The sequence below is a fragment of the Mesoplodon bidens genome (assembly GCF_964165515.1).
Source record: "Mesoplodon bidens genome assembly, chromosome: 14".
NCBI lineage: Eukaryota > Metazoa > Chordata > Mammalia > Artiodactyla > Ziphiidae > Mesoplodon > Mesoplodon bidens.
Genome location: NC_138170.1, coordinates 9,839,366 through 9,865,726, shown reverse-complemented (window position 1 = coordinate 9,865,726; position 26,361 = coordinate 9,839,366). Strand labels below are relative to the sequence as shown.

Here is a 26,361-nt window from a genome sequence, read left to right as displayed (position 1 = left end):
AAAGAGGTCTGGGGAAGAGGTGTATGGGTGGACAACTTGAGTAAGACTATACTATGAAAATAGCTGTGTTCCATGTGAATGCCCACCAAAAGGTACCCACCACATTAGAGACCCTTAATAGTCAGGGCAAATGACATGCTCTGTGGATGTAGTAGGCAGCTTCTTCCTCCAGCCTCCCCCAGCACTTGCTCAATGAGCTCATGAGCCACGGTGGCAGGGATGGAGGTTATGCATGGGCTCAACAACAGACTTCCCCTGACCCGAGTAGGACTTCTGCTGAGTTATCTAATTTGCCAATGTAGGGATTTACACTGAGTCCCCAGTATGGACACTATACCTTGTGGGGATTGGCCAGCCACCTAGTTCCAGGTGGATTACTTTCTTCTATTATGGAAGGAGCATAGATCCAACTTCAGAGGACTAGAAACGTGTTCTGGATATGGATCTGCCTTCCCTGCCCACAAGGTTTCTACCAGCACCACCATCCAGGGACTCTCAGAATGCTTTATCAATCACGATGACATTCCACACAGCATTGCATCTGATCAAGGAATTCTTCACAGCAAAGCAAGTGCAGCAGTGGGCTCATGCCCATAGGATTAACTGGACTTACCATGTACACACACCATCATCTGGAAGTGGGTAGCCTAACTGAAAGGTGGAATGGCTTACTGAAAACACAGTTACAGGGAAGCCCCTGGCAGTCCAGTGGTTAGGACTCGGTGCTTTCACTGCCGAGGGCCTGGGTTCGATCCCTGGTCAGGGACCTAAGATCCCGCAAGCCACGCGGCACAGCCAATTATAAATAAATAAGCACATGTCTTAAAACAAACAAAAGAACAGTTGCAGTACCACTTGGTGCTCTTGTTTTACAGGATGTAGTACATGCTTTGAATCAGAGACCATTGTATGGTGCTCTCTTCAAAATATATGGGTCTAGAAAACAGGTGGATGTCAGAGTGACTCCCCTATTACTAAGAGATTTCTCGCGGAATTTTTGCTTCCTGTCCCAGCAATTTTAAGCCCTGCTGGTTTGGAGATTTTAGTTCCCAAAGAAGGAGGAATGCTTCCACCAAAGGACACAACAATGGTTCCGCTAAACTGTAAGATGAGACGCGGCCACCTGGACATTTGGGGCTCCTATGCCAGTGAACTAGCAGGTGTGGAGGGCAGCATGGCGGAGGAGTGTCACCTACTACACGTGGCTGAGTGACTGACCCTGATTACCAAAGGCCAGTTGGGTTGCTTCTACACAACAGAGGCAAGTAGGTCCAACAGCAAAGGTTAATGAAAAACCACAGCAGCCAAAAAAGGGGGCGTGGGGGCAGGATGATTAAGGAGCCAGGGTCTTAAAGAGACTGAAGGTCTGGGTCACTGTACCCGGTAAAGAACCCTGAATAGCTGTGGTTTGAGCTGAGGGCAGAGAACATAGGGAGGGGTAGGGAAGTGGAAGAAACAAGCACAGGTATCAGTCACAGTATGGTGACCAGTTACAGAAATGAGGACCCTAAGTAGCTTTGCTCATATTTTCTATTTGCCTGTTACATGCACATGATAATTTGTCTATGCTAACCATTTTTTCTTCTTCCCATTTTTAGGTTGACTTGTTGGAAGTTACCCTTGCAACCTAGTCTTTTTAGGTAACATAGTATTCAGTGTGGCTATGACTGGATTTGAGGAGTAATACATATAACTGTCAGTGGATACATGACTCTTGGGACTGCATCTCATTTTGAGAAAGGTTGAAAACTTGTTCTCTCATAGGAAGGGTGGCTGTTTCTGTCAGGCATAAGGAGTTGTCTTCTTCGTTGTGGTGGCTGCTGTATGGGAGTCTGTGTGTGTGAAAGAGCGCACAGGGCACGGGACTTCCCTGGCGGTCCAGCGGTTAAGACTTCACCTTCCAATGCAGGGGGTGCGGGTTCCATCCCTGGTCGGCGGAGCTGAGATCCCACATGCCTCTTGGCCAAAACACCAAAACATAAAACAAAAGCAATATTGTAACAAATTCAAAAGACTTAAAAAAAAAAAAAGAGCACACAGGGGAGGTGAGTCATCAAAGGGGTGGACTGGGCAGGTTGTCAATTTAGTGCCCCTCAGCTCCAAATTCACCCCTTCTGCCTGTCCTCTGAATGGATTGGAGCCCTTTAGATTTTTCCTGCCAGCTGCCACTGAGGCTCGGCAGAAGAGGGTGCTGGAGACACACCACAGGGAGAAAGGGCTTTGCTTCCCGGTTCCCGTGGGCTCCCTTGAAGGCAACGTGTGCAGCTTTCTCAGCATCAGGCTCTTGCCGTGCCCGAAGACTCTGCAGTGCACAGCCTCCAGCAGCAGCCAGCAGCTTCACCAGGCACCTCCCTCCTCCCCAGGCAGTTTGGTAGCAGAGTGAGAAGCCTCCCTGTGAACAGCTTTCCTTAGTGCAGTAGGGAGCAGATTTCTGACGGGTTCCAGCGGGACAGATTTTCAGCAAGGTCTAGACTACAGTCTTGGACACCCCAAAGAGCAGTGGCTGCTCCTTCCGTCTGCTATTCTTACATTCTCTTATTACTAGCCATTTCCTCATTACTCCAGCCCCATTATAGCTATTAATTCCTGAAGTTAAACTTCCCCCGATCATATTTTTGTATGGTTTCTCTCTCCTGACTGGACCTGGATTAAGCTGGCACTAGCGTAGACTAGACAGTGGCAGAGAACAAAAGGAAGTGGGAAGATTCAAAAGACACAAAGTAAAAGACAGGACTTGGTAATAGATTAGACAAGGGAAGCAGGGGTGAGGGGAAGATGACACCTGGAAAACTATCCAGCCTACGTAACTAGATGAATAGGGGAACCCTTCATCTACACAGAAACTTCCAGAAAGGGGTGACGATTGAGGAGAAAACTCACAAGCTCAGTTTTGAACAATGTTGAGCTTGAGTTGACTTTAAGGGACCCAAAACGTATCGAGTGGGCAGCTGGCTCTAAAGTTCAAGAATTTAGAGGAGTCTGGGATTAAGACTGGAGTCATCTCCCTTAAACTGGTACGTAAAGCCACAGGCATAGTTGAAATGGCCTAAGGAAAAAGTCAACAGTGAGAAGAGAGTGCCTGGCACTGAGTCGTGAGGGATCCCAACACTTTTTTTTTTTTTTTTTTTTTGCGGTACGCGGGCCTCCCACCGTTGTGGCCTCTCCCGTTGCGGAGCACAGGCTCCGGACGCGCAGGATCGGCGGCCATGGCTCACGGGCCAAGCCGCTCCGCGGCACGTGGGATCTTCCCAGACTGGGGCACGAACCCGTGTCCCCTGCATCAGCAGGCAGACTCTCAACCACTGCGCCACCAGGGAAGCCCGGGATCCCAACTCTTAATGGCTGGAGAGAGGAAGATGAGCCCGTAAAGGAATGCTGAAGCTGTAACAGAGGCAGAGGAAAATAAGGACAGTACAGTCGGCCCCCCACATCTGCAGGTTTTGTAGCCACAGATTCAATCAACCTCAGATTGAAAATATTCCGGGAAAAAAATTCCAGAAAATTCCAAAAAGCAAAACTTGAATTTGCCACATGCCTGGCGACTACTTACATAGCATTTACATTGTATTAGGCATCGTAAGTAATCTAGAGATGATTTAAAGTATACGCGAGGATGTGCGTAGGTGACATGCAAACGCTGTGCCATCTTATATAAGGGACTTGAGCCTCCTCAGAATTTGGTGTCCACGGGGGTCCTGGAACCAACCCCCCGAGGATACCGAGGGATGACTGTATTGTGTCCCAGAAGCAAAGGGTGGCATCCAGAGGTGCATGGCTCCTACCTCCCATTAAGAGAACTTGCTTCAGCTGACCGACGGCCACCAACGGCTGTATCTTCAGATCTCCCACATCTTCAGGTCTGCCACAGTGCCCAGGCCAAGGTCACCCTTCCTCCAGGCAGCTCCTAATCAATGAGCTTGCCGAAAACCACTTCTGCTCGATTCTTCCGTGCTCCAGGCTTCCCACCGGCCTGGCTGAGAGGTTCTCAGAATTGCACTGCAGTCAGATGCTCTTCCTACCTCCTTCCCTCCCTCTTTCCTCACACAGCCCTGCACGCAGGTTGAAACCACCCATCTCCAGACTTCTAGTTAAGCCCAGTAATAATTTATCTCTTTCAGTCAGACATTTTGTTACTTAGAGATAAATGCATCCTAAACCGACACACCACCCACAGGCTGACAGGAAGAGACAAGCATGATGTCCACCAGATAACAGACTATAGGGTAGACAGTTTGCGAGGATTTTTTTTTTTTTAAATCCTCCCCTTAGGCAGAAGCCTAAGGGAAGGATATGAAACAAGAGGCTGGTTTAAAAACAGGAAAATATTTAATCCATCCCAAAACACAAAGAAATGAAGGAAAACTATCTACCTATGATGGAAGAAGGGTGTTACTGGTTTCAAGCTCTAATTCCTATAATCTTGAGGCTTTGATGCTTAGAAGAAAACTATCTTGTCCTTCAGCTACTCCCAGCTATTCAGAAATAAATTACATACATCTGTAAAAGAGTCCTGGCCTTCAAGAAGGGAGATAGACAGGAAGGAGAAAGGAGCATCCATCTACAATAAATTGATCAAAGACCAGCTGAGTGGCAGCACAGAGCCATCCTAGGCAGAAGCACCGGGATGCTCTAGTGTGAACCAGGGCACATAAAACCTGGGCTGGCTCAGGGGCTGGGCCATCAGCCTGTGCTCAGTATTCGCATTTCCATCTTCAGCCAAAGCCCCGGGGAGCAAAGCTCTAGATGCCTCCTTCAAGCCCCCTGCTGGTTGGTTTCATCATTATCTCGCCTCTTCCAAATCTGTAAGAAATGAATACAATAGATATTTAGGAGCTGGCATTCAATCCACAAATATTTATCAAGTATCTAAATCTGCGCTAGGCAATGGACAAACTATCACCCCACGTGCGTATTTGCTAAGTCCCCTGAAACTAACTCATAATGCTTCAGAAAATTCCTTCACTCAGCTGTCACTTTTCTACCCATCCTTCTCTTCCCATTCCAAACTCCTTTTCTAAAAAGTGACTCATAGGCAGACCTGCAACGTGAGACAGTCACCAAGGAAAGTTAGCTCTGGAACGAGCAGCGTCTCCCTCCTTTTTTACAAAGCTGTAGCATCTTCTTAGCGTCAGTCCTCCTTCTCTGCAGGTGCCAGGACAGTTAGAGACAGAAGACAGAGACACTCTACTCCATGACCTCCCAAGCCACTGGAGAGGACAGTTAAACTAGTCCAGCTGGTGCTCCACGAAGACAGGAGACGGTGCGGTGGGGTCACGAAGAGCGCTGACTTTGCCCGGGGGACTGGGGAAGCTTCAGAGACAACTCCTAGCTGGCGGCCCGGATGGCTCTGGGCTCTTCCTCCTTGAAACCAGACCACACACTCGCGAAACTAACCTGGCTCACCGTAAGCAGAACCTCCTTGCTCACTCGTCACTCTTCCATGCTTCTCCACCCTTCTCTTCCCTGAAGATCACTCCTGGGCTTTAAGGGCCATACAATCTGGTCCCACCACGCTCCCCGGTGCACGTCAAAAGGCACCCAACCTGACTCAATCCCATTCCGTGCCTTCGCCCACATCACTGCTCGCACTGGACCCACACTCCATCTCCTCCGTGCTCGTGGAGTCTGCGGCCAACCCACCTGAATGTAAGCCTCCGACAGCGTGATCATCTGCGGAAGGATGTCAGTCACCTGGAGGTCTTGTAATTCATACCATTTGCCTGTCCCCTGCAGAGAGTACCAAGGGCTGGGTTAGTCTGTTCTCTGAAACTGAAAGGGTATAAGAGGGAAGGGATCACAGCTGAAGGCTAGAAAAATCAGAATAGTCACTAGACCGTCACCCAGCAAGAGCTGTACGTAAAAGGGTGCATGGCCTCTGCTGGGCATCATTCAATTTGAAGACTTTCTGGGGTGTTCATCTTGGCAAACTCAATTCCTGCTGAGGACTCCTTGAAAGACAATGGAGTCTCAAACACTGTACGCCTTTTAAGGACAATAAAGAGAAAGAAGAGGAAACCCCCTACTCCTCACCTAAGATGTCTCCCTGCTGCTCAGAAGTGACGCAACGGACACACTGACTCAGGAGGTGCAGTGTTAACCAAAAGTGGACACTCCCACCCCCGTCCCAGAGGACACAGCAAGTTAGTCAAGAAAAAGTGTCCTTGGTGGACACTGTCCACCATACTAACCTGTTTCCTTTGGCCTAAAACAACAGTGCTGCAAATACAGCAAAATCTACCTTACTTCATGCTTCCATAAACAAGGGGGAAAAGAGGTTTCTGGATTATGGCAGAAGCACTTCTGGAAACTCACCAGCCTCACCCATCCCAACTTCTAAGAAATGCCAAAGACAGATACACTGCAGATATTCTGGATATTCCAGTAGTGCAGAACAGGAAACACAACAAAAGCTCAGGATCACATAATCAAGTCCCTATTCCTGGTAAAACCAAATATCTAGGTTCAAATCCCAATCCTACTGACTTCAGATAAATTATTCAAAGTCTGAGCCTACGTCCCTCACTCGTAAAAGGACGGTATTAACACCTGTCTTGAAAGTGTGTTTTAAGGATATAAACGAGATGAACATCCATGAGCACGTGGCATACTGTCTAGCTAGCACACAGGAAAGCGCTTGATAGACAGAGCTGGTTATTAAATCCACTGCCCCAGAAGACTAATCAAATTAGAACAATCTGTGCTAGTAATCTGTGTGATACCAAATATATCGTAAGCGCATTTCAGCCATTTTCAGCAAATTCACAAAATTTTTTTAGCTGAAAGGGAACCTACACACCAGTGCTTTGCAAACTTTCATACCAATCAGAGGGTCTTGTTAACATGTAGACTGTGATTCAGGAAGTGTGGGAGGGGTCTGAGATTCTGCGATTTGTAACAAGTTCTTATATGATGTCAGTGCTGCTGGTCCAAGGATTCCACTTTAGGTGGTAAGGCTCTAGCCTAGGACAGTGCTTCTCAACCTTGGCTGCACACTGGAAATCTCCTGGGAACTTTAAAACATCATGATGCCTGCTTCCCACCTCCAGATAATCTAATGCAGTCTTAACGGACACTTTGCGCCAGAAAATTCTTTGCTGCGCAGGCAGCCTGTGCACTGTAAGATATTTAGCAGCATTCCTGGCCTCCGCCCAGTTGCAAACCAACAGGCACAAGTTACGTTGTTCTTGCGTAAGCGGCCTGGGGTGGCCCAGGTGTCAGGAGTCTACAATCTGCGCACAGGGGAGTGCCACGTGCAGGCAAAATTGAGAACCGTTGCCTTAAACTGCCCACTGTCAGCTCCACTACTTGCAGAGTCCCAAAGTCAAGGATAAGAAAGAGCAAACTGAAAGGAGCGCCCTCTGAAATGCCAAAGGACCACCACCTGCTCCTGCCACTGCCACCATGAGAAGTCAGCCCCACTCACATGATGGAGCACGTGAATCCGGTAGGAGCCCTCAGAGGGCTTGCCGTCGTGTACAATGTTGGCGATGAGGTCGTAGGTGGTGTTCTTGTGCACCGCCTGTACTTCTTCAGACAAGTACTCCCTCAGGTCCACATTTCTGAGGACGATGACAATAAAGTGAGGATCAGACAAAGCCTACTAGGTTAGCCCTGTAGAGGTTAACTGTCTTACCCAAATGCACCATGAAGCTCTGGAACCCTATTTCAGGACCCTGGATCTAGGTGGGCTTGAAGAGCCATGGGAGCCCAGGTTTGTGGAAATTCATATAATCTGCCATAAAAATGAGTCAAGCTGGAAAGACTGGCTCTATGGGAAAAGCACACTTTAAAAGCATGCTCAGGACAGGGAGATCAGCTCAGTGCTTTGTGACCACCTAGAAGGGTGGGATAGGGAGGAGATATGCGGATATACGTACGCGTATAGCTCATTCACTTTGTTGTAAGGCAGAAACTAACACACCACTGTAAAGCAACTATACTCCAATAAAGATGTTAAAAAAATAAATGAATAAAAAGTAAAAAATAAAAGCATGCTAAGGGACTTCTCTGGCGGTCCAGTGGGTAAGACTCCACGCTCCCAATGCAGGGGGCCTGGGTTCGAGCCCTGGTTGGGGAGCTAGATCCTGCATGCATGCTGCAGCTAAGAGCTCGCATGCCGCAACAAAGATCCCATGTGCCGCAATTAAGACTCGGTGCAGCCAAAATAAACAAATAAACCAATCAATAAATAACAAAATTTTAAAAAAATCTAAAACAAAAGCATGCCTAGCAGTCAAACGTGCAGGGCCTGGAGTCACTCAGATCTGATCTGGAACCGGGGCTCTGCCACCCCAGAGCAGGTGACATAACCTAGGGCTCCTCTGTGAGAGTGAGTGCCACCTTCTCCCCTGAGATGAGGACACGTGTAACCGCCCCACCCTCTGCCCTATCTGGGAATCAGCTGCAGCGGCAGCGTCAAGGGGACACCTGGTCTCTGGCCTTAGGCTACGAAAGTCTGATCACATGATCATGTGGGTTGTCACTGGATATAATCACTGTAACAATTTCAATATGGCAAACCAGGCAGATCAATCTGCCTTATTTTTTTCTTTGATCTTCTGGAACCTTGCTTCTTTATTGGTTTTTCTTTTAGTTAAATAAGCAAAAGGTTACAAGTAACAAAAATCCACCCTCGGTAGCTTAAGCACAAAACGGGTATTTATTCAAGGGTTTCAGACTAGGAAATGCAGCTGAAACCAAGCACTGGAGAGGCAGCAAGATCCGAGAGCTACCTGCCCTCTTTTCTGCTTTGACATCAGCTTTACTCTTTTCCCACCCAGCTTTCTTTCCTTTATGGAAACCACACTGGCTACTCCACAGCTTCCAAATTTCTCAGTTCTGGTTGCCAAAAGAAACTACTGACTAGGTTCCTTCAACTGGGACTTAGAAATATAAAATTTATTTTTAATACCTGAACATTCATTTTTTAAAATATAGAGAAGCATTCTTGATGTACTTAGAATAAAACCTTCTTTTGTGTTTTATTTGTTGAATTCTGTCAGTTGAAGTATATACATGTACACCGGTTATTACGAAGTCAAGAGCTGTAATAAATGCTTACTGTGAAGACTACGATGACAATTACTAAGATCTTTAGAATAGCTAAATAGGGAAGTAGCTTGACAGTTAGCATGACTATTAAGAGAATGCTAACTACACTGTTTTCAGGAAAAATAAAACCTTCTGTAGCCTACAAATATTTATAAAAATTTAAATACAATGTAGAATAAGAGAGATTATACCCTATTTCTAATCTCTGTAGAACTGTCTGATGTGCTACCACTGAAAACACAAAGCACAGAAATGTCATCTGGAAGGATTTACAATAAATGCTAATAGCGGTCACATCCCGTGGTCACTTCCAGGTATGCATCTCCTTTTGAATTTTAGACTGTGAATATATTACCCCTCCAAAAATACAAAAAGTTTTCAATGCAAACCATGTATTAATAAACAACTTTGTTCTAACTATATTATGTAACTTTCTACGTGTTCATGATAGCTACTTATTTCTGCAGACTGACAGTGTCCCATATAGATCAAAGAGTCACTGTTGCTCTTTATCGGGTGTTTTGTTTTGTTTTGGCCACGCAGCTTGCGGGATGCTGGCTCCCCCGCCAGGGGTCAAACCCGGGCCCCGGCAGTGAAAGCGCTGAGTCCTAACCACTGGACCACCACGGAATTCCCTAAACAGTCACTGGTAAAAGAAAATTTAGATACGAGTCCGAGGAAACCCATGTGAGCTCTAGAAATGCCTCCCGGCTGCCAAAAACTGACTTCTTGTATGGTCTTCTCAGCTTTAACAACAGCTGTTCAGACTTCTCTGAATGAGTCCTAGAGAAATCTTCAGAAGTATTTATACTCAAGTTTCCATGACTGAAACGAAACTCTTGAAGTGACAAAAGGGAATAAATACCTTAAATCATTTTGTTTTAGAAAACAGTCAACGGAGCAAACCATACTCATCCGCCAATCAGAACAGTCCAACTTTGAGACCACCTAACTAGCTGGAAGTGAAACTTGAAACCTGTGCTCCAGCAAACCTATCTCCAAATGAGCAGAGGGTCCCTAATCCCTGCAAGTCTGCTCAATCTCTGGTAAAAAGAAGATGTGTTATGAATAAAACACAGGAGAAGAATTAGGTCTGATAAGGGTCCTCTTCAAGAAGCGGGGACCTTGGCTAACCTAGAACCATATTAGTCTAAAAGTAATGACAGTGCACAAAGTAATTAAAGTACAGGTTTCCAGAATCAGTCACCCAGTTTGATGTTCTCTAAAAGGCTGACTGGTTGAGAAGTAACCTTTTTCTCAACTTCTCCAAAGCTTTCTGGAAGACAAACTACTGAAGTCACAGTTACCAAAAATCCAAATGCAACTGGCGGCAAAATAAACATACTACAGGTCCAATATAAAAGAAACTGCCGGGGCTTCCCTGGTGGCGCAGTGGTTGAGAGTCCGCCTGCCGATGCAGGGGACACGGGTTCGTGCCCCGGTCCGGGAAGATCCCACATGCCGTGGAGCGGCTGGGCCCGTGAGCCATGGCCGCTGAGCCTGCACGTCCGGAGCCTGTGCTCCGCAACAGGAGAGGCCACAACAGTGAGAGGCCCACGTACCACACACACACACAAAAAAAAAACTGCCGGAGTAAGGAAATTTCTGTGGTGACTGGGCAGGAACTACCACCAACACATAGTCCTTCTCTGGAGCTGCCCTGGAGTCAAGGGCACTCCTTCCTTCCAGGAACAAACTGGTGACTGTGGCAATTCACAGAAGCCCAGTTCTGAACTAAAACCCTGATACACAGACTTTCAAGGAAAGCCCCTCTGTGGTCCTACGCAAGTTGGCAGAGAGCTGGCCTTCATGTCCCCTGATTTCATTCTACTTGTCACACAAACACGATACTAGAGAAGAACAGGATGAAAAGTGCGTGAAAAGAGAAAAAGAAGTTCTCCTGTAATCCTAACTACAAAGGTTTTCTCTCCTCAACCCCCACTGTTCTCATAGTCCTGGTGATGATGGAACCAGAAACAATAAAATGTTACACCTGGAAGGACCCCTAGAGCTCATCTAGTCCAAGCTTCTCATTTAATCCAGGAGAGAATATGCAAGTGACCTGCCCAAGGCCACATGGCTAGGACGGCACAGAACTCTGAGTTCTTTAATTTGAGTTGCTACCCTCTTAAACACTACACAGAATTAAGAACCGGTACTGGGACTTTGCTGGTGGAGCAATGGTTAAGAATCCGCCTGCCAATGCAGGGGACACAGGTTCGATCCCTGGTCCAGGAAGATTCCACATGCTGCGGAGCAACTAAGCCCAAGCACCACAACTACCGAAGCCTGCGCGCCTAGAGCCCATGCTCCACAACAAGAGAAGCCACCGCAATGAGAAGCCTGCAACGGCAAAGAAGAGTAGCCCCCGCTCGCTGCAACTGGAGAAAGCCTGTGCACAGCAACAAAGACCCAACGCAGCCACAAATAAATAAATAAACAAAATAAATGTATTAAAAAACAAAAAATAACCAGTACTATTTTCAAAGGAGAACACTGGCAGTCCTGGAGCAGTCTGGGCATCTAGAAAATGGAGGTAATGGAGGTAGAAAGACAAGAGAAGAAGATGAACATTTGCCCCTTACAGCTCCCAGCTACTTTCTAAGGTTTAAAAACACCACACTCCTGAGCTATTACAGCACGGTACTCCTATCATCCATCCATCCAAATCGTTCTCAGTAAGAAACCACCTTAAGGCGCCGCTCTTACCTTATCTAAACGCCCACACACAGACCCACATTTCTTCCTGCCAGCCCTGCCACCAGGCTTCTCCGTGTTCTCAGAGAGATCACCTTCAGAGTGTGAAAAACCATGTCTCCTGAGAACTGGAAACCAACCGTCTACCTCCAAAAGGGTCTTGCAGGAGCCTTTTGCAACTCCTCCAAATTTCCCATTAGAACACTCATAAATGTTTGCAAAAAGACAACTGCATGGTCAATTAAAAATAAGACTATACATCAAAATGTGTAACTTCCTCATCAAGAGGGAGAAACTGAACACATTTCAGACTTTATCCTCTAGGGAAGAAATAAGGTAGTAGGGCCCCAAGAAAGCAAGACAAATCTAGAGTCATCCCCACTGTCCATCCTTAACTACAGCATACAAGATGCAATGACCAGAAAACAGATGGACAGACTAAGTGCTCAGGATTATCTTCAAAGCCAAGAGAATCCTACCTGTCCTACCCTACTTTTACCAACCGTTTTTCCCTTTACTGAAAGACTACAATTCCCAGCAAGCAACAGGAGAGAAGATAAAAGAGGAACTGCCTGCAGGGAAACATCCACCTTTGAGGCCCCTGAAATATCTCTATCCTTCCAATAAACACCCTTAACTTATGTAGTGTAGGTAGGTGCCTTGCAATCTCCAACTAAGACAGTCCAAAACTAAGAGTGGCACAAAGATATAAAGAGAAATTCAAGCTCATGCCCCCTAAGAGGACGTGAAGCAGGGGAACACCCACGTAATAGGGAAGTTGACAATAGTCGGATTCTTCTCCACAAAGAAGTTGTTCTTAGTGAATCTCTTAATGCAAAAGATTAAATACGGAGGCAGCTTGGTGAGCTGGAAGCGCTTCAGAAAGTTCTCCTTGTAAGTCTTATATTCCTAGAGAGAGAAAAGAAAATTATCAAATTAGAGCAGGGACATGAGTTTTGTTTTGGCTTGTTTGGGGTTAATATAATTTTGCCTTACATGTAGAATTCAGAAGACACCTGATCCCAGAAACCACCTACAAGGCTGAGGAACAGCTGTTTAGCTACGGCTAAAATCCCTCAACTGTGGGCTGCATTTCAGCCAGCACACAATCATACTGTTGAAGTCCAACCACAGTATGGATATTCCTTTCTATAAGGAAAACAAAAATGTCAAGTGAAAAAGAGGATTTGTTAAAAGCTCAGAATTTAAAAACCATGAGAGTCTCACTTAATTCAAAATAAAGAAGAGCTTCCTGACCACTAGACGCGTGCACCGTGAACAGGCACTTAGGAGGCAGCGAGGAGCCCCTCATCACCGAGGGTTTTCCAGCAGAGCTGTCAACTGACATCCCACGTTCCTTCCTCCTCAAAGGCCCCGAGACTGGTGGGTCAAGTGCAATCTGTTGGGCAACACTTACTGAGGCCTCACTCAGCACGTTTGAGGGGATGGAGTGGTGGGGGCCCAGGACATTCTCCTCAGCCCAAGAGGCTTAAAAGCTAGTGAACATATATTTACTTTTCCTTAACACAAACACAATGTACTACAGTAAAAACTAAGAGATAGGGGCTTCCCTGGTGGCGCAGTGGTTGAGAGTCCGCCTGCCAATGCAGGGGACACGGGTTCGAGCCCTGGTCCAGGAAGATCCCACGTGCCGCGGAGCGACTAGGCCCGTGCGCCACAACTACTGAGTCTGCGCTCTAGAGCCCGCGCTCCGCAATACGAGAAGCCACCGCAATGCGAAGCCCGCGCAACGCAACAAAGAGTGGCCCCCGCTCTCCACAACTAGGGAAAGCCCACGCACAGCAACGAAGACCCAATGCAGCCCAAAATAAATAAATTTTAAAAAAAAACAACTAAGAGATAGGAATGAAAGACTAATCATAATCAGAGAGGAAAGACCATCACTCTCTGGAGTGTCACATCTCAAGAAAAGACAACAACAGATCAATATTTCTATGAACATGGACGCCAAAATCCTCAACAAAATACTAGCGAACCAATTCCAACATAAACAACAACAAAGAATTATACACCAACTATACATGACCAAGTATGGTTTATCCAGGAATACAAAGGTAGCTTAACATCCAAAAATCAATTAATGTAATGTACCATTTCATATTAATAGAATAAATAAGGCAATAAATAGGAATAACCGAAAACCATACAATCATCTCATTAGACACAAAAAAGCATTTGACAAAATCCAACACCTTATCATGAGAAAAACACTCAGTAAACTACAGATAGAAAGAACTTCCTCAACCTGATAAAGGCTATCTATGAAAAATCCACAGCTCACATCATACTTACTGGTGAAAGCCTGGATGCGCTCCCTTAAGATCAGGTACGACATAAGGATGTCTGCATTTACCACTTCTATTCAACACTGTACTAGAGGTTCCAGCCAGAGCAATCAGGCAATAAAACGTAAATAAGTAAATAAGAAGCATCCAGATCGGAAAGGAAGAAATAAAACTATCTCTGTTTGCAGATAACATGATCTTGTATGTGGAAAATCCTAAGAAATCCACTTTAAAAGTCCGGCAAGGTTGCAGGCTACAAAATCAATATACGACAATCAACTGTATTTCTACACACATGCAATTAACAATCCAAAACTAAACTTAAGAAGACAACTCCATTTATAATGGCATCAAAAAGAATAAAATATTTAGGAATAAACTTAAAAGAAGTTCAAAACATACTCTGAAAACTATAAAACATTGTTGAAAGAAATTAAAGATAAATAAATAGAAAAACATCCCATGTTTATGAATGGGACTTCCCTGGTGGCACGGTGGTTGGGAATCCGCCTGTCAATGCAGGGGAACACGGGTTCAAGCCCTGGTCCGGGGGGATCCCACGTGCCGCGGAGCAACTGGGCCCGTGAGCCACAGCTACTGAGCCTGCGCTCTAGAGCCCACGAGCTACAACGACTGAAGCCCCCGGTGCCTAGGGCCCGTGCTCTGCAGCAAGAGAAGCCACCGCAACAACAAGCAGCTCCTGCTCTCCGCAACTAGAGAAAGCCCACACACAGCAACGAAGACCCAATGCAGCCAAAAATATAAATAAATAAATAAATTTATTTAAAAATAATAAATAAAATAATATAAAATGTTATCGCTATACCCAAGGTCATCTAGCTTTAAAAAATTAAAAAAAAAAAAATAAAGATAAATAAATAGAAAAACATCCCATGTTTATGAATCAGAAGACTTCCATCATTAAGATGGCAATAATTGCCAAACTAATCTACAGATTCAACACAACCCCTGTCAGAATACCAGCTAGCTTCTTTGTAGAAATCCACAAGCTGATCCTCAAATTTGAATGTGCAAGGAATTGCAAGGAACCCAAAACAGCCAGAACTATCTTGAAAAAGAACAAAGTCAGAGGATTCACAGTTTCTGATTTCAAAACTAACTACAAAGCCGTAATAACCAAGACTGTGGTCTTAACATATACGTCAATGGAATAAAATTGAGAGTCCGGAAATAAACCCATGTGTCTATGGTCAAATGATTTTTCAACAAGGGTGCCAAGACCATTCAATGCGAAAAGAATAGTCTTTTCAACAAATAGTACTAGGACAACTAGACGGTCAGTCATATGCAAAAGAATAAAGTTGGACCTTGTACTTTATACCATATACTAAACTTTCCTTAAAATGAATTAAAGGCCTGAAATGTAAGAGCTAAAACTACAAAAGTCTTAGATGAAAACACGAGAGTAAATCTTCATGACCTGGGATTTAACAATGGATTCTTACATATGACAACAAAAGCACACACTATAAACGAAAAACTAGACAGTATTTCAACAAAATTAAAACTTTTATGCCTCAAATGATACTATCAAGAGGGTGAAAATGCAAGCCACAGAATGGGAGAAAATATTTGCAAATCATACATTTGATAAGGGCCTGGTATCTAGATTATAGACAGAATTCTTACAACTCAATAATAATAAATAGATAAATAACCTAATTTTTAAAATGCACGAAGGATCTAAATAAACATTTCTCCAAAGATGATATGCAAATGTCCAATGAGCACATGAAAAAATGGTTAACATCATTAGCCATCAGGGAAATACAAATCCAAACCATAATGAGATACCACTTCACACGTACTAGGATGCCTATAATCTAGAAGATGAACAATAACAAACATTGGTGAAGATGTAGAGAAACTGGAACACTCATACACTGGGGGTAGGAATATAACATAGTGCAGCCACTTTGGAAGACAGTCTGGCAGTTCTTCAAATGGCTAACCTTAAGAGTTACCATATGACTCAGCAATGCCACTCCCCAATACCCACCCAAGAGAAGTGAAAACATGTCCACACAAAACCCTGTAGACTGGTATTTATAGTAGCGTTATTCATAACACCAGAAAGGTGAAAACAACTCCAAATGTCCATCAGCTGATGAATGAATAAACAAAACGTGGTGTATTCATACAATGGGATATTATCTGGCTGCAAAAAGGAATGAAGTACTGATAGATGCTACCACGTGAACGAACCCTGAAAACGCTTTATACTAAGTGAAAGAAGCACATCACAAAAGACCACATATTGTATGAAATGTCCAGAAGAGGCGAATCTACAGAGGCAGAAAGTAGATTAGCAGTTGTCTGGGGCTGGGGGAGACAAGAGGGTTGGAATGACAACTAAAGGGCGATAAAAAACATCGATGATGAAAATGTTCCAAAGCTGACTCTGGTGGTGGTTGCAAAGATCTGTGAATGTAGGAAAAAAACCACTGAACTGTAAACTTTAAATAGCTTAATTATATGGTGCTGCGAATTGTATCTCCATAGAACTGCTACTTTTTAAAAAACTAAGTTCCCTTGCCACATGATGAGTAACCTCACAGCGCTGGAGAAATAAAAACTTTCCAGCTCTAGCACACATGCCACAGCCACACCTTCTCTTAAGTAAATTTCTGATCATCTAAGGGTATAATATAAGCACTATTGGAAAAAATGTCTTTTTGGTCATATGAAGTAACTCATCTCTGCGTGACTGAAATAAAATACTGTGCTAAAAGCAAAGAAAAATTTTTAATCAAGTAAATGCCAAGAGATTTCACTGCCCACATCTGTGTCTATGAACTAGCTGACATCAAGAAGCACTATTTTTAGTTATCTCAGAGTCGTGAAGGATAGACAGATTTAACACCTAAATGATGTCACAGCCTAACTTGAAAAGGTTTCTCTGGAATTTATGAGAAAATACTGAGGGGAAGGATTTCACCCTGGACATCAGTACCATATTCACACAGCAAGGTTTTAGCTAAGCTCGCATTACAAGAGCCCTTAATATTAACCAATTTTATTGGTTTCAAAGTTTTGTTTGTATAAAAGTTTGTTATCATTTAATACGTGCTTAAAAGCTGTAGGTATAAAAAGCTTATACCAACATTGATGTTTATACTAATTTAAGTAGTATTATAATAACAATAAATTTAAATCAATACTGAGGGTCCACGGGAATCTTAATATTACTTGAATTTGAACAAACAGTAATAATAAGGACCAGGTGGCATAGCTGAAAAAGTCAGATGAAAAAATCCCCAGCTCTGTCATTTAAAACCAATATAAACCAAAACCAAATAAAATAAACTGAACTAGATGAGCCCCAAGGTCTTTTGCCTCCCCAAAATAAAATGAGCCTAAGAAACAGGCTAGATATTTTAGGTTACCTATCTCTATGCGTGTGCGTGTGCGTGTGCATATGCATGTGTGAGAGAGAGCGAGAGAAGGGGATGGGGGTGGGGGGGAGAAATGGGCATTTACTATCTGAAAACCAATGAACCTTAGCTAAAAAAGAGAGCAGAAAGGGTTTGGAATGAGGCATCAAGTTAAAAAAAAAAGAACCAAAGTTAAAAAGTTCAAAAGAATCAAAAAGGATTAAATTTGTCTAGGATGAAGAAGGGAATTAAACCAAGACGGTTAACTCAGCAGATAAAAGGAAACCTTTAACTTGATGCAGAGCAATGGTAGAACAAGAATAAATTGTTTCATTGTATTTGTACCTTAATTCTGTTTTTTTTTCCACTTTAATACTGATGTCATGTGTTTTAAAAGGCGGGAGTTTTTCGTACTTTTGTGAGTTCCTACTATCCTAAATACCCACTTCCTTTCTCCATACTACCCAGAGGCACTGTAACTCAAGTTAAGAGTTGGGGGTGAAACATCAGGAAGTCTGGGAGGCTCAATAAACACAATATACTTTAAAATAAACGCATTACATACACGTGGCAATTTCCGAGTATAAAAAGAAAAATGTCAAGAGAGAGAACGGGGTATCAGCAGGGCAGGTGTGCTAATGGCCTACCTTCTCAGTGATGCCGTTGAACTTGGCCAAGATGTTGAAGAGCGGCACCTGGGGGATAATGAGCTGCTCCTTCTCGTCCTTGTAGAGGGGGGCGGTAGGAAGGTCCAGCGTCAGGTACATGAACGTGGACTCCACCATCGTCTCTTGGTACTCGTCATTGTGGAGCAGCTGCTCTTTTTCTTCTGCTGGCTAGCAATGAGGGAGAAGCAAAAGGAGGGAGGGAGTGTGAGCGGAGTGGAGAACACCACAGATGGAAAGAAACGATGTTTCTGTTACATTTACCTCATTTAATATTGAAGTGAACCAAGAGGGGTGCCCAAGAGACTGGGCAGTTTCACGTGCAGTTGTACCTGTTTAGATTAATGCAAAAACCGTGCTTCCATCTTCAGAGAGATTTTATTTAAATACTAGACTCCTTTAAAAGTTTTTAGATGATCTAGAAAGCTTATCTGAGCTTTCTGGAAAAAACACGCCAGCACCCCCCAGTGGCCAGAACACTGAAATCAGTCATCCCTCGGTAGCTATGGTTGGTTCCAGGAGCTGCCTTGGATACCAAAATCCACGGATGCTCAAGTCCTATAGTTGGCCCTCCATATCCACAGACTCCGCATCCTCGGATTCAACCAACTGCTAAACGTAAACGTAGTCGTTTTATGTATTAAAAAAAAAAATCCATGTACAAGTGAACCAGTGCAGTTCAAACCTGTGTTGTTCAAAGGTCAACTGTTCTATCCAACCACTACCTCCCAAACTTAAGCACGCTGGTGCAACAGGAACCTAGGGGAAGTGCCACTTGGCAGGTGTACTGTAGAACCTCTTCCTGGAGCAAAAGGCTGTACCAGCTTATCTAAGCATCTGTCCACCCTAAATCCCCTCAGGCGATATAAATCGGTCCAAAACTCGGTTCAAGCCACTCACCAAATCAGGATGAGGAAGCTTTTTAGTGAAGATCCTCATGGACCCCTGGAAAACATCAGTCACAATAGCTGTACAAACGGAAATCAAAATGCAAATTCTGTCAGTTTGGAAAGCATTTCCAAAATACAGTCTTAACTCCTAAATTTCTGAAATAAACAAGCATCTTCCAGCATAAGACCCAAAGCCCTCACTAAGCACAGAAGAACCTTTGTACCATATACCACTAAATTATACCTTTGTAAGTATTTGCGTAAATAATTATTTTATGTCTATCTTCTTCCCAAGAGAGATGGGGCGCACAGGCTGAAGATACCTGAAGAGGTGACAGGGCTGTGTGACAGGAAAAGAACGAGGCCACAATCCCACACGAAGAAACCAACACCGTCAGAACCCAGGAAGAAGAAAACCGCATTTGGTCTCCAAAATTATTCACCTGGTTCAGCGGTCTCTAAGCTAAGAGTTATTTTTGGCATTCATGAAAAATGTCTAGCTACTGCTAAGCCCACCTGGATGCTAAGAAACACAGGGACTCAAGGTCTGAGAATGAACAGAGCGGCCAGCCTCATTTCGCCAAGTACACGCTCAGGGCGAGGCACGAGCTTTTAGTCTGTTTCATTACAAGCCAGGCAATCCGCCCACCAAGCCCTCACTCTGGCACCACTAGCATGTCTACAGCATGCTGCCCAGCCCCCCAGCTTGAAACTGGGTCAGGACTTCTAGAGCACAATCATATACCCATTTCCACTTATTTAAAATGCCATTAGATATAACCATATTCTAATAAAGAAAAATGGAGAGGAAACCATTCAGGAACAAGATTTAGCCCATATATACAGAGACACTACCCTAACACAAAAAGATAAACAGGTAAGAAGAAAAGGATGGGAAGCTGCAAAGTGTTTTTGAAAAAAGAAGCAACAAAACAAAAAAGTGCTCCCTTTCACAAAATAACATGACTTACTCTTTTTTTTCTTCTTTGTGCCCCCCAGAGCTGAGTGTAGAGCATTCAAAAACCAGGAGAGAAAGTCGACTCCATCCCCTGGAAAAGAAAGAAAGATGGTATGTCAAGGCTGGGAGACAGTACGATAGTCCAAACCACGGGCAGGCTGGCATTTCTGTGTTTTCTCCTTCCTCTCCGGCCACGCCATCCCGTCCCCTGGGCATCCTCCTCTACCTGGCCACTACACGCTGGCGCTCCTGAAGGACAAACTCTCGGTCTTCTGATCTTTACTCTCCCCCTTGGTCTCTGGTTCAACCGAAATCTTCGATTATCACCTCTATTCCAAACCCGAGTCTCATCACCCATCAAGAGCCATCACTGGGAGTTCCCCGGTAGTCTAGGGCAGGGGTCCCCAACCCCTGGGCCAAGGACCGCTGTCCGGAACCGGGCCGCACGGCAGGAGGTGAGCGGCGGGCGAGCGAGGGAAGCTTCATCTGCCGCTCCCCATCGCTCCCAGTACAGCCTGAACCCTCCCCCACCACCTTCCCACCCCTCGCCCGGGGACAAACTGTCTTCCACGAAACCTTCCCTGGTGCCAAAAAGCTTGCGGACTGCTGGTCTAGTGGTTAGGACTTGACGCTTTCACTGCTGAGGCCCAGGTTCAATCCCTGGTCGGGTAACTGAGCTCCCGCAAGCCATGAGGCATGGCCAAATATTTAAAAAAAAAAAAAAATTAATTTAAATAAAAATTTAAAAAGCCATTACTGAACTTCCCTTCTAAGTCACTCCTCAGCCAGAATGTTCTCAAAACAAAAACGTGAAGGCATATCTTTACTTCAAAGTGTTCACGGACTCCCCACTGTTACCAGGATGTAATCCAGCCTCCTTATAGTGGCATATAAACCCAACACCTGGTCCACCTCGGCTCTCATCATTGGATCCAAGGGTCCAGCCACATGCAGTCTTCTCTCTGCACCAGGCAGCTCCATGCTCCTGTCCGGTGTCCTCTCTACCTGGAATGCCCAACCCCAGCCTGTCTCCCCGCTACCTAAACCTTAGGTGTCTCTTCCTTCACTCTGACCCCAGCCCACCTCCCGTGTGCTCGACGGGCGTCCTTACTCTGTGCTCCTCTCATAGCATGCTGTGCTTCCTCTATCACAACACTTAACATCCTGTAAGCATCTTTCTACGTCACTATTTTCCCCACTAGAATAGGAGCTCCTGGAAGAAACAACTGTGTTTCTTATCCTGGTAGCATGAAAACCTACTAGCACCATGAGTGAACGGTGAATCAACTGACCTGGATGCTAGAGAATATCATATCAGATACAGGTATTAAGAGCTACTCATGTGGCAATAACTAATTGAGTTTAGAGAGATAAAAATACTCAAAATAAAATATTCTAGTCTGCAACATGGCAAAATGAGAACCAAAAGTGGCAGGCGCTTAATAAGGGTTGGTGCCTTTCCCAGCCTCCTGGTTTTCCTGAGTCGTAGAGTTTAGTTCACCAAAGCAGACAGACTTTCTATCCAGCTGAAATCGCTCGGGACTCTGGGCAGGGCAGGCTGAGGAAGGAAGAGTGAAGAACCTAACCACACTATGCACTGGACACTCGCTCCGGCTACTGTAAGGTTCACAGCAAAGTGGAAGTAAATGTGCTCATCAAACTAGTTGTGTTGCCCTAAAGTCAGAAAACATGAATTACTCCTTCCTTACCTTGCTTGGTGATCTGAAAAGTCTTCTTGCTGCAAAGGACGACAGCTTGAAGCATCTCATGGGGAGAGACATGTGCCTTGAAATTTCGAGGGTTCCAGAGCTTTCTCATCAGCTCTCCAAAACGCTGGACCAACAAGAACATGATATCCCCAGGAGGACGCTTGATGTTCTTATAATTGTCTTCTTCCAGGAAGTAGTTTCGGAGAGGAGGAACGTTAGACAGAGCCTGGAAATCAGACAAACACTCCAATTAATCCACAGCCTTTCTTCAGGACCCCTGGGAGCCAAGCTCGACCACCTAAAGTTCTTCTAATAGAACTGTGCCTGTGATGCCTTAAAGAATCAGAAGCAAATGCACTCCCAGAGAATCCCCCCCAGACTTCACATTAGAGAAACATCCTTTATAGTGAGTTTTATAGAAAGTTCAGTTCTGCAGACACTCTGCTAACGTGGGTATAACAAAGGAGTTTTAAAATAAAGGTATTCGGGCTTCCCTGGCGGCGCAGTGGTTGAGAGTCCGCCTGCCGATGCAGGGGACACGGGTTCGTGCCCCGGTCCGGGAAGATCCCACATGCCGCAGAGCGGCTGGGCCCGTGAGCCATGGCCGCTGAGCCTGCACGTCCGGAGCCTGTGCTCCGCAACGGGAGAGGCCACAACAGTGAGAGGCCCGCGTACAGAAAAAAAAAAAAAAAAAGGTATTCAAATCCCTATCTGCTGACCAACTTAATTAAAAATTTCCTTTGTTTACTCTAATTAGACCTATGACTATGTCTGGATTCACAGGAACTAAAGGCTAGAAATCCAGATACTCCTTCTTCACCATGTATTTGGCTGGGGCAGAGAGAACTATCTGGAGACCACAGTTCCGCCATCTCTCAACTGTACATTAAATGAAAAACATCTTAGTAAAACCCGGTGTCTTCCCCAAATGTGGTATTGAGAGGGTGGTAATAAAATGATACAGGGACTTCCCTGGTCCAGTGGTTAAGACTCTGCACTTCCACTGCAGGGGGCACAGGTTTGACCCCTGGTTGGGAAACTAAGATCCCGCATGTTGTGTGGCACGGCCAAAAAAAAAAAAAGAAAACAAAACAAAACAAAACGATACAACTGTATATAAAAATGAATGTACTCTGTTATGATGGAAAATAGTTAAAAGGTTTAAGAGAAGAAAAATTAATTTTATCTCATTAAGCAAAAAGATAAAGACCTGCCACTAAAGACACAGACCTACTAGAGAATGGACTTGAGGATATGGGGAGGGGAAGGGTAAGCTGTGATGTTAGTTCAAGAAAAACAAATGCTTATTAGTGTGAGTTATGAAACTGGGAAGGAGACCACAACTACTGGGCCCGCGTGCCACAACTACTGAAACCCGCGCACCACAACTACTGAAGCCCGCACGCCTAGAGCCCGTGCTCTGCAACAAGAGAAGCCACCACAATGAGAAGCCCACGCACCACAACGAAGAGTAGCCCCCGCTCACCGCAACTAGAGAAAGTCCGCACACAGCAACCAAGACCCAATGCAGCCAAAAATCAATAAATAAAATTCATTAAAAAAAAAAATGGGAAAAGTTTTTTTCAATGGTAACAGTGACAATGCAAGATGAAGAACACCCTTTTGGGAACCCTCCTACACTGCTGGTAGGAATGTAAATTGGTGCAGTCACTATGGAGAACAGTATGGCGGTTCCTTAAAAAGCTAAAAATAGAGCTACTGTATGATCCAGCAATCCCACTCCTAAGCATATATCCGGAGATAACTATAATTCGAAAAAACACATGTACCCCAATATTCATAGAAGCACTATTTACAACAGCCAAGACATGGAAACAAGCTAAATGTCCATCAACAGATGAGCGGATAAAGAAGATGTGATACATATACACACACACACACACATACACACACTGGAATGTTACTCAGCCACAAAAAGAATGAGATAATGCCTTTTACAGAAACATGGATGGACCCAAAGATTATCACACTAAGCCGGAAAGAGAAAGACAAATACCGTATGATATCACTTACATGTGAAATCTAAAACATGACACAAATGAACTTATCCATGAAACAGAAACAGACTCACTGACATAGAAAACTTATGGTTACCAAAGGGAAAAGGGGGGGGAGGGGATAAATTAGGAGTTTGGAATTAGCAGATACAAACCACTACATATAAAATAGATAAATAAGGTCCTACTGTATAGCACAGGGAACTATATTCAATATCCTGTAATAAACCATGATGGAAAAGAGTATGAAAAAGAATATATATATATGTATGCATAACCGAATCACTTTGCTGTATACCAGAAACTAACACAACACTGTAAATCAACTATACTTCAATTTAAAAAAAAAGAAAAAGAAAAATACCCTTTTGTGTTGCTGGTGGGTTTGTAAATTGCTACAAACCCCCTACAGCCTAGAATCTAGGCCCAAGGTGCATTAATACAAGAAGAGAAGGTTAAATAAATTAAATTCAACAAAATGGACTGACATGTAAACATTAAGGATGCTGCACAAGAACATTTATTGATTTCATAATATGCTTTTAAGTTAAAATACATACAAAGATACATATACATACTACATTACTTTATAGATAAAAAATACAAGTATTTTTCAAGTCTAGAAAAGAAATATAACAAAATGTAACTGTCACAAGAAGTGCAAGACTATATATATATATATAGAAGAATACCCACTGCAACACTGGTAACAGAAATAAAAATGTGAGACAAGTGAAACTTTATGTATCAATTGGGAAATAACAAAATAAACCATAATATTGCCACATGACAGGATATAATGCATTTGTGTACATGCCTTTAGAATAAAGTTCTGGAGGTCTCTCTATACTGCTAACTACCCCAGGACAGAGTACTAGGGAAAGGAATGAAGCTTTTATTTTATACTTTCTATATCTGCCCCCTACGCAAGTGCTTGTTTATAGTTCTTTTTAACCAATTTTTTTTTGAGTGAAGTAGGATGATTATTTATTTTCTCATGCTTAGCAACGTTTTCTACTTTTTCTACAATATGCGCATATTACTTGTGTAATTTTTTTAAAAAGCAAAACAATTGCAAACAGGACAACTTTGGCTTTCTGCCTTTCCCACTGCAGGACTTCAGCACAGGGGCAGGACAGAGACATCACAGAGCCAGCACAATGCACATCTGCACCATGAAAAGAAAAAGCATCATCTAGCTCACGTGTCTCTTACTTGGTACTGCAGGCCCCGTGCAGCTCCACCCCCCATTCCCTGGAAGCTCCAGAGGCTGGAACAGGCCCACCATTTGGCGGCAGCCCCTCAAGCAGACAGGAATGTCCTGCTTGGTACAGAACAAACACCCAAGAAGAGTCCTTGGCAAGACTCGGGGTGTGAGGACCACCTGACTGCACTCCACCAGAAGGCAGCTGTTTCTCAGCCAAGCTTCACAGTGTTCCCGGGTTACCCCCTCCCTCATGGTTCCCACCTCCAACCTACCTGAAGGACGGCATTGGCGTAGTCGTTGGCCTTTATGTTATTCAGGCCCACGATACCAGGCAGGTAAGTGGTGCCATCATATGCCCGGGACAACTTGGCTTGCTTGTCCAAGTTAGCGATCTGCTGCTTTGTGAAAGTGGGCTTCAACACATACTGCAAAGCAAAAGAAAATCCTAGGCTGTTTTAGGGCAGTCTACAGAGTTCACAAGATATATCCGCAACAGCAATTTCTGCCAAAAGAAAAGATACTTTGGTCGTGAACGTCTCATCACCCACCCAAAGGGCTCCCGACAGTAGGTCTAAGGACTGAGGTAACATGGAATGGGCCCGGCTCCACATTGCTCATCTAGAAGGTGATCTCTGTGTTTAACCCAAAGTCACTGAATCCCAGGCCTGTCCTCAGACCGCAGGTCCGGGCAAACCCATGACAAACAACAGGGAGAAGCTGCAGGACACTCAAGTCTGCAGGAGGCAGGAGTCTGTGTCCCAGGTGGGACCTCACACAGAGCCAGCGCATGGGCCCGGTGCAGGAACAGGAGTGTCACCTCCTATCTGTGCAGGACAGATCTCAGGACTCCCTGTGGCTGGAGGGGCAGGATCAGAACCTTCCCTGTCCTAGACCTATGAGGGTCATCATGTCACACACTGGTCAGAGGTCGCCACTCACTCACTTTGAAAGCTTGAATTCCTTTCAGTTTCTCCATCTGTAAATACTGTCCTTAACCACTTTAACTTCAACTTTAATAGACTGTTATAAAACTTATGGAAGTGGAGTAAGTAGTGTTTCAAATACTCCGAAAACCAAGCTTTCCTTAATAAATAGAGCATTCAACTCTATTGAACATGCAGCCACTGCTGAAAAGGAAAGCAATAATCAACAGTTCCAACAGTAATCAAAGCCCAAGAGGACTTTCCATACTCCCCACTTAAGTGCAGTGACTCTTGGCACAGGTCACAAACCAGAGCCCACAGATGGACATGCTGGCCATTCTGGCAGCATCGTGTCAAAAGTAGCCGGAAGCTGGTGTACCTCTTGGCATCCACTGTCCTACAGCAGGCCCAATTCACATCCCTACTCCAAAATATGGAGGGATAATTTATTTCACAAAAATGCTTTCACCCTAATTGAAAAGTAGCAGTATTTCTTCAGTCCTAACCCTCAACGTTAAAAGCAGAAACGAGAGCTAGGCTGT

At 44.4% G+C, this 26,361-nt stretch overlaps 1 protein-coding gene across 4 annotated transcripts in view; it reads right to left on the bottom strand.

Moving 5' to 3' along the window:
- Positions 1-4,307: 4,307 nt before the first annotated feature.
- The window catches only part of USP39 (ubiquitin specific peptidase 39), a 28,443-nt gene continuing 6,389 nt past the window's right edge, over positions 4,308-26,361 (bottom strand). For all 4 annotated transcript variants that reach the window (XM_081253541.1, XM_081253540.1, XM_081253542.1 and 1 more), the window contains 9 exons: positions 25,169-25,321; positions 21,672-21,897; positions 19,976-20,053; positions 19,015-19,082; positions 18,097-18,285; positions 12,515-12,657; positions 7,424-7,559; positions 5,641-5,727; positions 4,308-4,800 (listed from right to left, as the gene is read on the bottom strand). In XM_081253541.1, coding sequence (XP_081109667.1) covers positions 4,753-4,800; positions 5,641-5,727; positions 7,424-7,559; positions 12,515-12,657; positions 18,097-18,285; positions 19,015-19,082; positions 19,976-20,053; positions 21,672-21,897; positions 25,169-25,321 — 1,128 coding nt within the window. In that variant the 3' untranslated portion in view covers positions 4,308-4,752. The remainder of the gene's footprint in view (positions 4,801-5,640; positions 5,728-7,423; positions 7,560-12,514; positions 12,658-18,096; positions 18,286-19,014; positions 19,083-19,975; positions 20,054-21,671; positions 21,898-25,168; positions 25,322-26,361) is intronic.